The 15728-nt window shown below is 50.2% G+C and overlaps 3 protein-coding genes and 1 long non-coding RNA gene across 18 annotated transcripts; 2 read left to right on the top strand and 2 right to left on the bottom strand.

Moving 5' to 3' along the window:
- Positions 1-138: 138 nt before the first annotated feature.
- ift46 (intraflagellar transport 46 homolog (Chlamydomonas)) lies at positions 139-6065 on the bottom strand. Of its 12 annotated transcripts, XM_058065715.1 has the most exons (7): positions 4782-6065; positions 3301-4705; positions 1352-1470; positions 997-1286; positions 834-927; positions 645-776; positions 139-588 (listed from the first exon to the last, which is right to left on the bottom strand). In XM_058065715.1, the coding sequence occupies exons 3-7, from the start codon at positions 1451-1453 to the stop codon at positions 241-243; spliced, it is 966 nt and encodes a 321-aa protein (XP_057921698.1). In that variant the 5' UTR covers positions 1454-1470; positions 3301-4705; positions 4782-6065; the 3' UTR covers positions 139-240. The 12 variants fall into 12 exon arrangements, with proteins under 12 accessions (XP_057921698.1, XP_057921705.1, XP_057921704.1 ...); XM_058065722.1 differs by lacking the exons at positions 3301-4705; positions 4782-6065 and adding an exon at positions 1861-3025 and having other exon boundaries at positions 1376-1470; XM_058065721.1 differs by lacking the exons at positions 3301-4705; positions 4782-6065 and adding an exon at positions 1874-3024 and having other exon boundaries at positions 1376-1470.
- On the top strand, positions 2367-7400 carry LOC131124843 (serrate RNA effector molecule homolog). Of its 4 annotated transcripts, none has more exons than XM_058065705.1 (21): positions 2367-2531; positions 2901-3030; positions 3099-3209; positions 3276-3419; positions 3642-3702; positions 3769-4066; positions 4129-4250; positions 4308-4403; positions 4475-4577; positions 4636-4727; positions 4797-4858; positions 4919-4997; positions 5084-5248; positions 5320-5478; positions 5541-5694; positions 5764-5876; positions 5947-6027; positions 6123-6273; positions 6338-6430; positions 6514-6622; positions 6703-7400. In XM_058065705.1, the coding sequence occupies exons 2-21, from the start codon at positions 2912-2914 to the stop codon at positions 6776-6778; spliced, it is 2388 nt and encodes a 795-aa protein (XP_057921688.1). In that variant the 5' UTR covers positions 2367-2531; positions 2901-2911; the 3' UTR covers positions 6779-7400. The 4 variants fall into 4 exon arrangements, with proteins under 4 accessions (XP_057921688.1, XP_057921686.1, XP_057921687.1 ...); XM_058065703.1 differs by having other exon boundaries at positions 6320-6430; XM_058065704.1 differs by having other exon boundaries at positions 5317-5478.
- Positions 6445-14738, bottom strand: LOC131124850 (uncharacterized). Its single transcript, XR_009128941.1, has 3 exons — positions 13680-14738; positions 8253-8308; positions 6445-7072 (listed from the first exon to the last, which is right to left on the bottom strand). It is a non-coding gene; the product is annotated as an uncharacterized LOC131124850 (long non-coding RNA).
- si:ch73-375g18.1 (kinesin-like protein KIF1C) lies at positions 7619-15726 on the top strand. The gene is made up of 28 exons (XM_058065694.1): positions 7619-7892; positions 8702-8868; positions 8943-9019; positions 9087-9165; positions 9234-9334; positions 9394-9459; positions 9543-9721; positions 9831-9942; positions 10001-10078; positions 10143-10208; positions 10282-10360; positions 10430-10508; positions 10586-10734; positions 11042-11134; positions 11213-11304; positions 11385-11464; positions 11526-11601; positions 11738-11817; positions 11927-12021; positions 12240-12323; positions 12404-12584; positions 12655-12727; positions 12800-12898; positions 12971-13132; positions 13212-13502; positions 13598-13687; positions 13764-13980; positions 14044-15726. Exons 2-28 carry the CDS (start codon positions 8763-8765, stop codon positions 14787-14789), a joined length of 3630 nt encoding a protein of 1209 aa, XP_057921677.1. The 5' UTR covers positions 7619-7892; positions 8702-8762; the 3' UTR covers positions 14790-15726.
- The last annotated feature ends 2 nt before the right edge of the window (positions 15727-15728 follow it).

The raw sequence follows: 15728 nt of genomic DNA, 5'->3' as shown, positions 1-15728 counted from the left end.
CTGTCATTATCTTAATGGCGCTCAGTGATGATATTAGGATGATAAATATGAACTGTTTCTGGAAAATGATATTGCTTCTGATTCAGTGCACTGCTGTACAACATAAACAGAAGAAAGTTAGGGAGGCAACCGAGTGGCTCAACTTCGAAAGGTTTTATTGAGCTCTCTAAAAAAAAGTTGGTAAAGCCGTTAAGGGAGTGAAAAGTTGATGTTCTTGAAACGGAGATGGCGTGGAGGGTGTCAGGTGCGTGCAAAGTGCTGCGAGTCTCGGAACTCCAGGAAGAGGCTGAAAAGCAAGTGTAGCGCTTGGATACGGTTGCTGTACACGGGAATGTCCAGCAGGGCACACACGATGTCGCAGTACTGCGGCAGGCTGCAATGGAGGCCAGCGTGGGGCAGGTGCACGCCAGCCAGTGTCTCCTCCACATCCGGCGGCCACTCCTGCATGAGGGTGTCGATGTCGGGCATGGCGCGTGCATATTGAACGCTGGCTGCCGCCTTTGAGCGGTGCAGGGCTCCGATGCTGTCCACCCAGCTGTCAACGGCCCGCGGGTTGGAGTGAGGACTGGCCACACTCGTCACTTTCACCTGTTCAACGGATGCACGCATAAGAGGAGGGCGTGGCATGCACACCTTTTTCTTACCTTTGTGTTTCCGTGCTGCTTGGTCTCCTCGGACAACCACAACGACAGAACCGTGGGGTCCGACTGCTTGACGCTGGGCTCATCCAGAACCAGCATGCCTAACCCGTCTGGTTTGGCATCCGGCCTCGGCACCTATGTGCGAGAAAGTTATAACCTTTGACCCCACCAAGATGACATTAACAGTGTCACCTTCAGGAAGGCGTCGATGTCGCCCACAGCCGGGATGAAGTCTGGGATGAACGGTCTCAGGCTATGCTCCAGCTCCACAGATTGAGGAGTGTACCTGTTGGGTCACGACACACAGTCAGCGGCGTCAGCGGCATGCAATCATTACAGTGATGCGGTGACTAACCGTACGATGTACTGGAACAACTCTTTGATCTCAGTGCTGACAGGCAGGTTGGCGTAGTCGGCCGGGTCGTACGCACCCTCAGGAGCCTCGGCCGTTACATCATCGTCATCATCATCCGAGTCCGACTCAGAGTCCTCTTCGGACTCTTCGTCTTCCTCATTGGGGCTGACCCCACCCTGCCTGCTGATCGGTCCTTTAACCCTCTGAGGCTGTTGCTCCTCATCACACTCATCACTGCTGCTGTTGGCCGACATCAGGCCACGCACCCTCCTGTTCCTCCCATGCTCAGCCTGCAAAAGTGCAAAATGGTTACACCCGGCCACTCCAGAGTGGAGGCAAAGCTGAGAGTTATTACCTGGCTGCGCCCGTAGATACTCACGTCCTCTGCAGAGTCGCTCACTTCCACGCTCTCGTCATATGGTTGGTTCTTCACCAGTCTACGGTCGGCTCGTTCCATTGGACGGCTTGGGACCACTGGACACAAGCAAGTGATCAGTGACGGCTGCAATAGTACAATAGTGTGCATAGATTTAACACCATGTGTCATCATAGCTTTCGTGCTATCATTAACCTTATGTTAGCCTGATTTAACATGTATCATGTATCAGCTAATGGCCTCATTAGTCAATAGGAAACACTTCAAAACACATTCTTCCGTGCTAACGTTAGCCACTCATGTCAGCCTTAAACTTAAGCCAACATAACTTAAGATGTCTCACCAAAGCTTACAGTGCTAAAGCCACCTATTCTGTAAGTAAACTTATGTTAACACAATTTAACACGTATCATCATGGCTTAAATTCTGACGTTAGCGACCCATTCTGGCATTAAACCTATGTTAACACGACTTAACATATACTGTACCATTATATCTTACGTGCTAACGTTAGCCGCCAGCAGCAGCTAAAAAGGCGTGCTGTTGTCAAACGCGACGGTTCCAAGGTGCAACCGTCGTCTGAAATCGTCTTCTGTGATATAAACTCACAATTGAGTGGAAATGCAGTCAAGTGTGTCACAATCGGTGAAACTGCGGAGACTTCTGTAACCTGGCAACCTGATACGCCATGTTGTTGTTTCGTTCACCTCTTATCCCAAAGGCAGCGAGCAAACAGCTCGTGAAGTACACTACCGCCACCGTGCGGAGCGGCGTGTTAACACGCCTTTGGACGCCCTAACAACATGTAAAACAACATGACATTAAATTGATTGAAGCAGCACAGTAAATATTTGTCCTCCCTGTCCGTACTTGAAATTATTGTAGAGAAAAAAATATTGATTTGTTTTACAATAAAGCATTGTCAGTTTACAGACATTCATCAATTACTAATAGAACAAGTGCACAGGGTAACACAATAGAATATTCATGACCGTTTGTGGAAATAAGTTGTACATAAAAGTTCGCAAGATACTATCTCCCTCCCGGCCACGAGAGGGCAACTTTCGCCTGGAAGTGTCGTGGTCATTCTTTCTGGCGGCGCAGCGCTTGTGTTAGCTGAGAATTAACGGCTCTTGTGTTTCATTCGGCAACGTTCCAGGTAAAATGTCATTTATAAATACGACCGTTTCGTGTTATTGTCTCTCACACGTAAATCTAAATGAATTGAAGTGAACAAAATGTGGAAGGACGAGCATAAATGGCTGGCAGTGCTAGCTGTGGTGCTATCAAGGCTAGCTGCTACACGGCTAACGCCTAGCCTAACTCTTTTGAATGCTATTGCGGGTTTAAGCAAAACCACACACCCTGTTACTAAAATCCAGCTTGTGACAATCTGTGTTTATATGTATTTGCCTGGCAAGAATAAGCAGCAATCATTTTAATCTTTGCCTCGAACCGTCAACAACATTGTCTCTACTGAATCAATACTCTTGTTTAATGCGCCTTGCTGAACTTCCTCTCAATGCAGCGTGCAGTCCAATGGGGGACAGCGATGATGAGTTTGACAGAAGGAGGCGGGACAAGTTCAGAAGAGAGAGGAGCGACATGGAACGTTCTCGAGAGAGAGAAGAGAGGAGACGGGATGACTGGCCTGACAGGTGAGTCCCCAGAAAGACAATGTGTCATTCATTCAGTGATGGGTAAACGAGTGTGTGTGCTCATGCAGGGACTGGGAGCGTGGCAGAGAGAGGAGGCGGGACTATGATCGTGCCCGCAGGGACAGATTTTCGCCACCAAGACATGTTAGTCCGCAACACAAACGCATGAGGAGAGATTGGTGAGTGTCAGCTCAAACACATCTATGTCAAGACTCGACATGACCCCTAATGACAAAATCTGTCAGGGATGACCATCGGGGAGAGCCTTACCGTTTCGAGCGACCCTATGGAGGAGGTGGGGCGCTGTTTCCGGGGGTGGGGCCTCAGGGCTGGCCACCGGACCTTCCTCACCTTCACCCACATCACGGAGGTCACGTATTGCAGGGCAGGTGCGTGTCAAGGTTTCCCCCAAGGAATTTTTGAAGCTGTGGTGGTGGGTTGCACGGGAGCTGGACTCCCGCCGCTGTGTTGTGCCACTGCTATGTCACTGTGGCAGAAAATGGTTTAAAAATCTTAAAATTTACTGTTGATAGTAATGGGTCTTATTTAGCGCTTGTTAGCATGTGTATATGCAGGTGACAGATATTTTCATGGACTAAAATGTCCCTTAGGTTAGCAATGGTGGATCCTGACCTCCCGCCCCCAGGCCCCCCCACTATGAGGAGCTTCAAGGTGAGTCAAATGTCCTTTAATGTCATGTGACCAGACATGTGACTGGCCACACGCATGTCACTGCAGGACTTCTTGCTGAACATGGAGGACAGCGTTGATGAAACTGAGGCAGTCAAGCGCTACAATCAGTACAAAGTGGACTTCCGGCGGCAGCAGCTGCAAGACTTCTTTATCCAGCACAAAGACCAAGAGTGGTTCCGATCCAAGTACCACCCTGATGACATCAGGACCAGCAAGGCAGAGTCTCTGGCCGCCCTGAAACTGCGTCTGGGCGTGTTCCTCTTTCTGTCAGACAATAAGTGGCTGGACAGTGTGTCGCTGGACATGGAGCACGCTCCTGCCATAATCAAAGTGCTGGATGCAGGTAAGCGAGGGTGAGCAGACAGGAAGTGTGAGCCAGTCCTCACGTTGTGCTCTCATCTACAGCTGTCATAAAGATGGAGGGGGGCACAGACTTGGACCTGAAAGTTCTCGAGGTGCCAGTGACCGGTGGCGAGTCGTCCCAGGAGTCGGCCACCAACGAAGTAGGCGGGGCTCAAAGCCACAAGGTAAGAACAACACAAGCAAAGCGCGCAGCTGACACTGAGCGCTAAATTGCATCTTAGAGCATGGACGAAGACGCCAAGCAGAACGGCGAGAAGGAACCGAGCCAAGATGAGGAAGAGGAGGCGTCGGAGAAAGAAGAGAAGGAAGCCAAGAAAGTCAGTTGCTTCTGTCGAGCAATTGCTCGTCTATTAAGGATGCCGATATTCAACCCGCTTACTTCCTGCAGGGCAGGAAAAGGAAGCGCAGCATGTCAGCTGACAGCGGCGAGGGGTCCGCCTCTGACTCCTCCCACTCTGATGGAGAGAAGGACGACGACGACGAGGAACAAGGTAAGCCATGTAAGACACTCCAGTGATGTCATGACCGCTGTAATGTGATTTGTTCCAGAGTTACCGGCGAGGCCTCGGCCACTCCACCTCACCACCTCGCTCTTCATAAGGAGCATCCCACCAGATGTCTGTAAGGAAGAGATCACCGCTGTGAGTCCACACGCCTACCTTGTACAGCTGGCAACACCCCGACGATGTCCTTACCATCTCTGTTTGTAGTTGTGTCTCAGGTACCCGGGCTTCCTGCGGGTGGCGCTGTCGGACCCTCAACCAGAGAGGAGGTGAGTGTGTCACATCAAAGCCTTCTGACCACTCCCAAGTTAAAGGTCTGTGTGTGTCAGGTTCTTCCGTCGCTGTTGGGTGACCTTTGACCGCAGCATCAACATTAAAGAGACCTGCTGGAACTTGCAGAACATCAGAGTACATTCATCATCACACATCACACTGGCACACGATTGGCGGTGACGCTGGCGATGCTCTGATGCCGTGTCTTCCCACCCCTGCAGCTACGAGACTGCGAGCTCTCTCCCGTGGTCAACAGAGATTTGTGTCGGCGTGTTCGCAGCGTTAATGGGCTGACGCACCATAAACCTGTGGTGAGAAACGACATCCGTCTAGCAGCCAGACTCGTGCATGCACTGGACCAGAAGGGCGAGCTGTGGCAGGGACAGGTGTGACTTCCTGTTTGGTCTTTTGTATTTGCTGTTTGGTTTCGATGCTACATGTCAACATGCAACAGCAGATGGAGACCAACCCCGTCCTCAACAACATCACTGACTACCTCATTGAGGAGGTCAGTGCTGAGGAGGAGGAGCTAACTGGTTGCGACAGCGGCGAAGCAACCGATGCCAAAGACTCCTCCTCTGAAGTCACCGTGGAGACAGATGAGAAATTGCTTGAGGTGGGAGGAGCTCCGTCACTCTTGTTTGTGCGTTTCCTTTCAATGAAAGTGTACATGTGCAGGTCCTGGACAGACTCTTGGTCTACTTGCGTCTGGTCCACTCTGTCGACTACTACAACTTCTGTGAGTACCCTGCTGAGGACGAGATGCCTCATCGCTGTGGACTTTTCCATGTGCGTGGACCCCTACCTGTGGCCAAGATCACTTCAACGGAGGGTACGCGTATGCACACACACACACACAAACCTACTTGTATGGTTGAGCAGGTGTGCTTTGTTTGGTCAGTGAGTGAACATCAAAAGATGTGCGAGGAGCGTCTGGCTCCTCTGCTGAGTCCGTCAGAAGTTCTGGCTACAGAAGATGCAGCACGTCTGGGCAAGAAAGACCCAGAACAGGAGGTGAGATGCACGCCCACCAACATTATGTTATGTATCAGCATGTGACTTGATTGTGTGTGTTTGTGTGTAGGTGGAGAAGTTCCTTTCAGCCAACACTCAGGAGCTCAGTAAAGATAAGTGGCTCTGTCCTCTGAGTGGGAAGAAGTTTAAGGTGAGTTCAGTTATGTGTATATGTGCATGTTTACATGACCTGACTGACATGCTATTTTCATGGTAACCCCCCCCCCCCCCCCCACACCCATCTAGGCTCCAGAGTTTGTGCGCAAACACATCTTAAACAAACACGGTGACAAGGTGGCCGCCGTGAGACAGGAGGTGGAGTTTTTTAACAATTACCTGTTGGACGCCAAGAGACCTGCCCTCCCTGAGAACAAGCCCCTCCCACCACCAGCGCAAGGTATTACTTGTTGGAAAGGACTTGTGGGTAGTGTTCTGATTTTTAGCTGCTGGTGTGCTTCCAGTTCCTCCCTCTGGCTTTCCTGGTCAGTCGCCACAACAGCAAAGCCTTCTGGGATATCCACCTGGCATCAGGCCTCCCATGCCCGCATTCCCTGGTAACATACTATCATTCATTCATTAAACACCTCATTCCAGAGCAACACTCGCATAAAGTGTGTGTGTGTGTGTGTGCGCACAGGTGGTCCTCATTACCCATCCAACCAGTTTGGAGCTGGACGTGGGGCGTATGACAACTTCAGGGGTCAGTTAGGAGGTGGCGCATTTCCCGGGAAACAACGCAACAACAGGTGAAAAACAAAGTTGATGCCTGATATGTGTGTAGTATGTGTAACGTTGTGTCTGTGTGCATGCGTGTGTGTGTGTGCAGGGGCATGCGAGGAGACCCACGCTCCATCATCGAATACAGAGACCTGGACGCACCAGACGACCTTGACTTCTTTTAAAACACAAATACCTTTTTGTATGACTTATTTGCTTTGTGTGTTTGACAGCAGGACCAAGATTACTTTTTAAAGTGATGTCATTTATTCCTATTCACAATAAAGCTCAGTAAACACACATGGAACCATGAGGTTCTGTTGGAGACGGGAAAGGCTGCTGGATGGGAACCATTTAAACATCATGTTTCTACAGCGGTTATGTTTAGGGTGACTGGTGAGCAGCCAACTTGGGCAAGGTGCACGGTGTTCCCTGAACTGCATGGTGTAACATCCGAAGCTCACAACACTGGATGGTAACTGAAAGCACCATAATTATACATGCATATTTTTTTGCATGTTGGTCACACTTAAATGTTTCTGACCAAAAACTAAATTAAATATACAATAGTAAAATGTTGTCATTGACTAATATGACCCAAATTTTTTTATTTTTTAAGTGCGTATTGGCAGACATGAGCAAGTGGCAAAAAACAGGTCCTTAATAAATGAAATCACCTCACACCCATGTTCAAAATAATGTAAATGAAAGGCGAACTTAAAACCAAAAACAGTGGTATAGGTGAAATAGGTTTGAAGGAATTTTGTATGTATCGAACGGTTCGATATAAATACATGTATTGTTGCACCCCGTGTGCTGTATATTTCATGTATACACACACGTACATATACAGTACATACACTTTTGTACACATGTTTGTCAACTTTTCTTTTGACTACCCTGGATTGTGGGCCTCAAAAATCCGAGACCTCTGCTACCACCTACTTCAAAGAGGCGGGCTCAGCTAGACTGGGCGGGGCAACGAGTGTTCTGAGTCTCGTGGCTGACTTGTCCGTCGCGGGAGCGCGCCCGGCAGCACTCAGGCACGCACCCGCCGCGCGGCCACGCCACCGGCCAGCCTCCCCCTTCCTTTCCTGTTATTCCAACTAAATTTTCCCTCTCTAAATTCCACTTTAAACGCGCTTTACCGCGTACCACCTCCACGCGGACGACCGGAGGACGACTGAAGGACGGCCGGGTGTCGAGTGCTCCGAGTCCTGCGAGCCTTCCGCTCGGTCTCGGCCCTCAACTTTCCGTCTACACTTTTCCAGCGGCCGGTGACGTCAGCTGCGTCACGTCGTAAGTGAGCCAACTTTTTGTGCTTTTTTGTGCTGCGCTCGCTCGCTCGGTCGTGTGCGTGCGTGCGTGCGTGTCAGGAGCGCCCCCACCCAACTTTGTGACGGTGTGTCCCGGTACCGACAGGCCTGGACCGGAAGTAGCCCTCGAGTGTGGATATGGTGGTAGTTGCGTGAGACGACAGGTATAGGTGAGTTGGATGACGTCACAGACGAGTAGTATTACGTAAAGGTGTTGACATAAGTTTCCGACGGAATGATGATATGACTCCGCCCCCTCACGTGCTCGCTGATTAGAATCATGCCATTCTCATGTCCTTAATCAATGAACAGCTGTTTCCAAACAATCATGTTGTTTACTCACCGGGATGCGCCATGCTCAACGTTGACGTGTTCCGTTGTGATGACTTCTTCTTCGCCCTAGCACAGGGACAACAATTAGTAACAACTCCTTTTCCCGAAACATGGAAGTAAATTCTTCCTCTCAGAGTCTGTTCAACATGCTAAAGTTAGCTTGTGGCTAAAGTGGCGCTCGGCAGGCATCCCAGCAATGTGTGTGTGTGAGTGTGTGTATTTTTAGCTACATGTTGTGACTGCTGCAACCTGCTGATCTTTATCTACATCTTCTATATCTATAATCACACAAAGAATGTTATCAGGTGACGAGCTGTCCTGAGGCATGGGCGTTTTATAACAGCCTGTCAAGAAGATGACACCAAACTACTAATCAGTTGAAAAGAGGGTGGGAGCTGCGCAGGTGTGCTCCGCTGAAAACAAGTCACCTCGACATTTGATTAAAATGTTGTTTTTCAGCCTGATATTTGACCTGGCTCTCTGATTGGCTGCTCAACGGTGGAGTGGGCGGAGCCAAGAGATGGCAGGTGCATCGGTAAAGGTGGCAGTGCGAGTCCGCCCATTCAACTCCAGAGAGACAGGCCGCAATGCCAAGTGTGTCATACAGATGCAGGGGAACACTACCTGTAAGACACGTGTGCACCTTGGTGACCATCATGACCAACTGCCAGGACACGTAACCTCTCGTTTGTACTTTCAGGCATCATCAATCCCAAACAGGCCAAAGATGCAGCCAAGAACTTCACCTTTGACCACTCCTACTGGTCCCACACAACGGTGATGTCAGATATTCCCACGTTACAATCCTTGGTACAATCTTGGTACTGACTCTGATTGTGTTCAGGCGGACGACCCCACCTTTGCAGGCCAGCGTCAGGTGTACCAAGATATTGGCGAGGAGATGCTGCTGCACGCCTTCGAAGGTAAAAACGTAGATGATGTAAAAAGGCTACGTCAAGACAAAAAGCATTCACCGTTTTGTCTCCTGCAGGTTACAACGTGTGTATTTTCGCTTACGGCCAGACGGGGGGCGGAAAGAGCTACACCATGATGGGCAAGCAGGAGGCGGGGCAGGAAGGCATCATTCCACAGGTGAGCATGTGCAACCTGGAAAGTTCTGACCAGAGCACTGATGGTGTGTCTGTTTTCAGCTGTGTGAGGACTTGTTCCAGAGGACTGGGTCCAATGTGGATCCGGACCTGACCTATTCCGTGGAGGTAACTCCTTCCCTTCCAAGTTCACTAACGAGACGGTACGGTCAATGCTGTCGGCTGACACCTTCTGGTCGGCCCCGCTCCAGGTGTCCTACATGGAGATCTACTGTGAGCGGGTCCGGGATCTGTTGAACCCGAAGTCCCAGGGGACTCTGCGTGTGCGGGAGCATCCTATACTGGGGCCATATGTCGAGGACTTGTCCAAACTAGCTGTGACTGGATTCAGTGATATCCGTGACCTGATGGATGCTGGGAACAAAGCCCGGTAAGGCATCTTGTCCCCCACCTCCCCACACACACACACACACAGAGCAGGATGGTTACTTTCCTGGAAAGGTTCTGATCTACTGTATGTGTGTGATTTGACCTCACAGGACTGTCGCGGCCACAAACATGAATGAAACGTCATCCCGATCCCATGCCGTCTTTACCATTGTCTTCAGCCAGCGGCGCAGAGATCACATGACCCAACTGGACACAGAGAAGGTGACAACACACGTGACTCTTGACAATGGACAAACATGAACCTGAAGTGTCTTCTCAGGTCAGTAAAATCAGTCTAGTGGACCTGGCAGGAAGTGAACGCGCCGACTCATCAGGGGCGAAAGGCACACGGTTAAAGGTCAGAGCTCACAGGTTTTTAATGTATTTGATGTCTGGAAGGTAATTATGATGTTTGCATACAGGAAGGAGCAAACATCAACAAATCTCTGACCACATTGGGAAAGGTCATTTCCGCCCTGGCTGACATGGTACCGACTTATTTTAAAATGTATTGATCGTTGTGGTATTTCAAGGTGACTCTCTCGTCTCGTCTTCCCGCAGCAAAGCAGCAAAAAGAGAAAAAGTGACTTCATTCCCTACAGAGACTCTGTTCTGACCTGGCTTCTCAAGGAGAACCTGGGTGAGGAACCTGGAGAAACGTGATAAGACCCACAGCAGACTTAACGGCAGAATTCCACATTTGTTTTAGGGGGGAACTCTCGCACAGCCATGATTGCTGCTCTCAGTCCTGCTGACATCAACTATGAAGAAACTCTCAGCACCTTGAGGTTAGACGTCAACCTCCTCCCCTTTTTTCCTTCTGCGCCTCCTCTGACTTATATGCTCTCAACCTTCAATGGTCCAGGTATGCTGATCGAGCCAAACAGATCCGTTGTAACGCCATCATCAATGAAGACCCCAATGCAAAACTGATCCGAGAACTGAAAGGAGAAGTGGAGCGACTCCGGAACCTTCTCTTTGCTCAGGGTCTACACGAGCTAATTCACAACCACGGTACATGACATCACATGCTGCTGCATACATTATACAGATTATACACACTAGGGGTGTCCCAGTCCAATATTGATATGTGATAAACTGATCGGATGATCTAAAATCTTTGATATTGGTACTCGGATTCAAGCAGTTAATTCCAGACCGTGTACGCGTACGTGTAGGGCGGCACGTGGTACAGTACACGTGGGCATCTAGCTCACAAGTTTTCTGTGTGGCTGGCATGTGTGGTATGTTTACAGGCGGGTATTTACAGTTGTGTGTGTACACGTTCCAAAAGAAACATGACCTTCTCCCTTTGTCGCAGCCAACAACAATGGCTCCTCCCCTGAGGGCGTGTCCTCGCCACTGACTATCACAGCTAATGGGATCGCTGATCAGAAAGACTCCGCCTCTTCAGGTGTGTTTGAACTTGTCATTCATCTCGGACCTTGCACTGGAAAGTCATAAAACACCCTGACCTCTTCTCTGGGCCCAGATGAGTCAGTAGCTGTCAATCATCTTCCTGCTGGAGAGGAAGCCGTTGCCACGGAGCCCATCAGTAAAGAGGAGGCAGCCGAGAGGCTGCTGGTATGATGATGATGATGATGATGATGCTAATATGACAGCAGACATGTTCTCTCATGTGTGTATGTGTATGTGCGTATCAGGAGACAGAGAAGATCATGGCCGAGCTCAATGAAACTTGGGAGGAAAAGTTACGGAAGACGGAATCCATTCGTTTGGAGAGGTAAGTCAAGCTCTTTCATTGTTACTCTTTTGGAATATGTGTCAATCTGTGTGTGTCGCAGGGAGGCGCTCTTGGCGGAGATGGGCGTGTCTATTAAAGAAGATGGAGGGACTCTGGGTGTCTTCTCTCCTAAAGGAGTGAGTGTTGTGTGACCAGACTAGTAATTCTTATTGTTTGTTCATCAGTCACTGCTAGAGGACAGTCACGGGGTTTTGTTTTGGGCATCATGGTATGTGTGTGTGTGTGTGTGTGTGTGTGTGTGTGTGTGTGCAGACACCTCATCTGGTTAACCTGAATGAGGACCCTCTCATGTCTGAGTGTCTCCTGTACTACATCAAGGAAGGATTCACTAGGTAGGACATGGACTTCTATTCCTTAAAGAACAGGAGACAATTAATGTGTGTGCATATGATTAATGTGTGTGCATATGATTAATGTGTGTGCATATGATTAATGTGTCAGGGTGGGACAGCTGGATGTGGACATCAAGCTATCTGGTCACTTCATCAAGGAGATCCACTGCGTGTTTGTGAGTGAAACAAATGAGCAAGGAGAAGGTGAGTGTGTCCACCCTCTGCTGGTTACCCTGTGTGTGTGTGTGTGTGTGTGTGCGTGTGTGTGTGTCTGTGTGTGAGTGACCTTCTCTTTCTGTGTGTGTGTGTGTCTAAAAGCTGCCAGGAAGTGTGTCAGGTATCGTTACAAGCTTGTAACCTCCAGCTGTTCACTCTGTCACGTGACTAGTGTGTGAGTGAAGCATGTTAACGTGTCTTTGCAGTGGTGGTCACTCTGGAACCGCTGGTGGGGGCGGAGACTTACGTCAACGGGAAGCAGATCACTGAGGCGGTCATCCTCAAACAAGGTGAGCCTCAAACATGGTGGCTGCAGTATGATGATGTCCACTGGATGCAAATATCCGCTTGTTTACATCCTGGTTGCTAGGGAACCGCATTGTTATGGGGAAGAATCATGTCTTCCGCTTCAACCACCCGGAGCAGGCGCGGCTAGAGCGGGAGCGCAGCGCCACAGTGGACCAGCAGGGGGAGCCTGAGGACTGGAACTACGCTCAGAAAGAGCTGCTGGAGAAACAAGGCATTGACATCAAATTAGAGATGGAGAAGAGGTGGACCGCCTACCATTGAACTCTCAGTCCCGGGACTGATTGATTGACAGTGGTCTGATGGATATTGCAGGCTTCAGGACATGGAGACTCAGTACCGCAGGGAGAAGGAGGAGGCTGACCTGCTGCTTGAGCAGCAAAGACTGGTCTGTCATCTTCTTTTTCACCCCAAGCATCAGACCTGACCTCTAACCCCCAGCTTGCTTGTGTATGTGCAGTATGCAGACAGTGACAGCGGAGATGATTCTGACAAACGTTCCTGTGAGGAAAGCTGGAGACTCATTTCCTCCCTCAGAGAGAAACTACCTGCCAACAAGGTTGACTGACTGACTGTCCGTCTGTTCGTATGTCCGACTGTCCAACCGACTGTCTCTCTTTGTACGCCACAGGTGCAGTCCATCGTGAAGCGCTGTGGTCTTCCGAGTAGCGGGAAGAGAAGGGAGCCTCAGAGAGTTTATCAGATTCCTCAGAGGAGGCGGATCAGCAAAGACCCAAAACGTGTCACCATGGAGGATCTTCGCTTGCAGGCCGTCAAAGAGATTTGTTACGAGGTAGACTGCACACACAGACATGTGCCACTTCCGGTGCTGTCACAACATACTAAAACTAAAACGTGACCACCCATCTCAGGTGGCACTGGGAGACTTCCGTCATTCCCGCCAGGAGATCGAGGCACTGTCCATTGTCAAGATGAAGGAGCTGTGTCGCATGTATGCCAAGAAGGACGCCAATGAGAAGGACAGCTGGAAAGCAGTGGCCCAGGATGTGTGTGACACCGTCGGCATTGGTGAAGAGAGGAGCCCCCCCCCAGAAGAGGGGGGAGGAGGAGGAGGAGGAGGAGGAGGAGAGGCAGGAGAAGGAGGAAAAGCAAAGGTGTATGACCTGAAGGCTCATATTGACAAGCTGACAGACATTTTGGAGGTGAGTGTCCCGCGTCAAGGTGACTGTGCATGTGTGCGCCTGTGTGACGTTCATGTGCACGCCTGTGTGACGTTCATGTGCACATGGGCCCACAGGAAGTGAAGCTGCAGAACAACATGAAGGATGAGGAGATCAAAGCGCTGCGTGACAGAATGATCAAGATGGAGAGCGTCATACCTGTCCAAGTGAGCCGCTGACTGCCATCTTGTTATGGACACATCACTCAACTTGAGCCCAACTTAAGGCCGCCTTCCCTTCTAGGATGATGATGTGGAAAACGAGGAAGGAGGAGAGGCTCCTCACAGGGACCAGGATGCTGACTTGCCAGAGACCAGGGTGCAACGTCTGATGGACGAAGATCCAGCATTCAGGAGAGGGCGCCTCCGCTGGCTGAAACAAGAACAGCAGAGAATTCAAAACCTGCAGCAGCAGAACATTAGCAAGAAACTGCGAGGCCTCAATCAGAACCAGAACCAAGGTGAGAACAAGATCCACACTGGTTTTTACACACTGTCCCACTCACTAATTATGCCGTCTGTAGGTCAAACACCCCCCACCGTGCCCGTGCACCTCCCAGGGACTGGACGCTTCATCCCTCCACAGGAGTGCAAGCTCAAGTTCCCTTTCAAGAGTAACCCTGCCCACCGGTTGTCTTGGGGACCAGCCAACGCTGCCCTGCAGGCTCTGGGTCTGGGGGAGAGGGCGGGAACAGAAGGAGTGGAGGAAGAGAAGAGTTCCAAGTCTCCACCTCCTCCGCCTCTATTGCCCCACCCTTTCCAGGCCCCGCCCCCACGCATTCGAACCCCCAGTCCAAATCGTGTCTGGCAACAGCGTAACCAAAGCAACCAGGGGGGAGCCCACCAACAGCGCCGTTATCGCCGAAACTCATTCGACAGCTCTACCCCCGGCAACTTTAACCACAGCAATGACCAGCATCACAGGGGCGGTGGTCATCAAGGAAGACCCAGCCAGAGGAGAGGGGTGTCGCCCGGACCGGGGGGTGAGAGGGGAGGCGGAAGGGACAGGGAAGCAGGCTTCTATTTCAACCACCAACATCCTCACCTTCATCATCCATACTACAACTCCCACAATGCACCATTCCAGCCTGCCCCCTTCCCAAACTACCACAGTTTGCCTCGCCTTCCCGGCCCACCCCCTCCTGCTGAAATCATCCTGGGCCTGGGCCCGCCTTTGAGTGGGTGGGGCTTCACCACTCCGCCTCCGCGCATGAGACGACAGTTCAGTGAGCCTGACCTCAAAAACCAGGAAGCCCCCACTGACCTCTGACACTGAGCCTCACCACACAGAAGATTCAGTTCTACATGCTGTACACTGTGTGTGTGTGTGTGTGTGTGTGCGCGTGTGTGTGTATGTGTGCGTGTGTGTGTGTATGTGTGCGTACGTGCGCTTGTGTGAGAGAGCGAGAGCTTCAGCATGTCTTATGTTACCAGGGAAAACAGGTAATGTGTTTTGATTGTGATCATGTGATCATTTTAGCTCCTGAGGCTCACTGCTGTTAGCTTGTTTTGGAGCCCAGGAGGCTAACTCGTCTGCTGTGTTAGCACAACCCATCACACAAACTCCGGTTATCTCAGCAGTCAATTGGATGTGTCAAAGTTGTAACAGTGTGTACACACGCATACACAGTATTATTATGAAGACAAAGGATGGCTTCTTTTTGGCGCTAGCAAGTTACTTGTCTGAAAGGTGGAGGAAAACAAAAGACAAATATTGTTTGAAGCTCCAAACCAAAGACGTGTGTTTGGATTTCAGCATTGTGATGATGTGAGGAAGGATGAAGAACGTCATGACGATTGGAAAGTTGACAACTGTCCCAGTTGTCCTGCAAGCTAATGGACTCGTGTTTGGGACTTTTGGGAGCCGAAAGTGTTGAGTGTCTTATATTAAGTGTCAGTCCATCCGGGACAATCTACAAGCTGCTGGTCGCCACCACCGAGCACGATGGGAAACGACCATGATGTCTTTAGTGCAACCGACTTACTGAAGAAGCATTCTAACCTCACCCTCACTTTATGTGTCATTAGTTTGGGGGCGAAATTGGGGCTTGTGTTTTTGTGTCTGTGTGCCGATAATTAAGAATCATATGGTGAAGTTTGAGTTCAGAGGTTCATAGTCTCTGACATTTATTTTGAAGTCTTGGAACACCCCTCCCAAAAATCCAGGAAATGAACCCAAATAAACACTACATTTTCTTGGACTTTGACT

Source organism: Doryrhamphus excisus, chromosome 3 (genome assembly GCF_030265055.1).
Source record: "Doryrhamphus excisus isolate RoL2022-K1 chromosome 3, RoL_Dexc_1.0, whole genome shotgun sequence".
Lineage (NCBI taxonomy): Eukaryota > Metazoa > Chordata > Actinopteri > Syngnathiformes > Syngnathidae > Doryrhamphus > Doryrhamphus excisus.
Note: the sequence above shows the minus strand (reverse complement) of the source record. Positions and strands in the feature narration are given on the sequence as shown.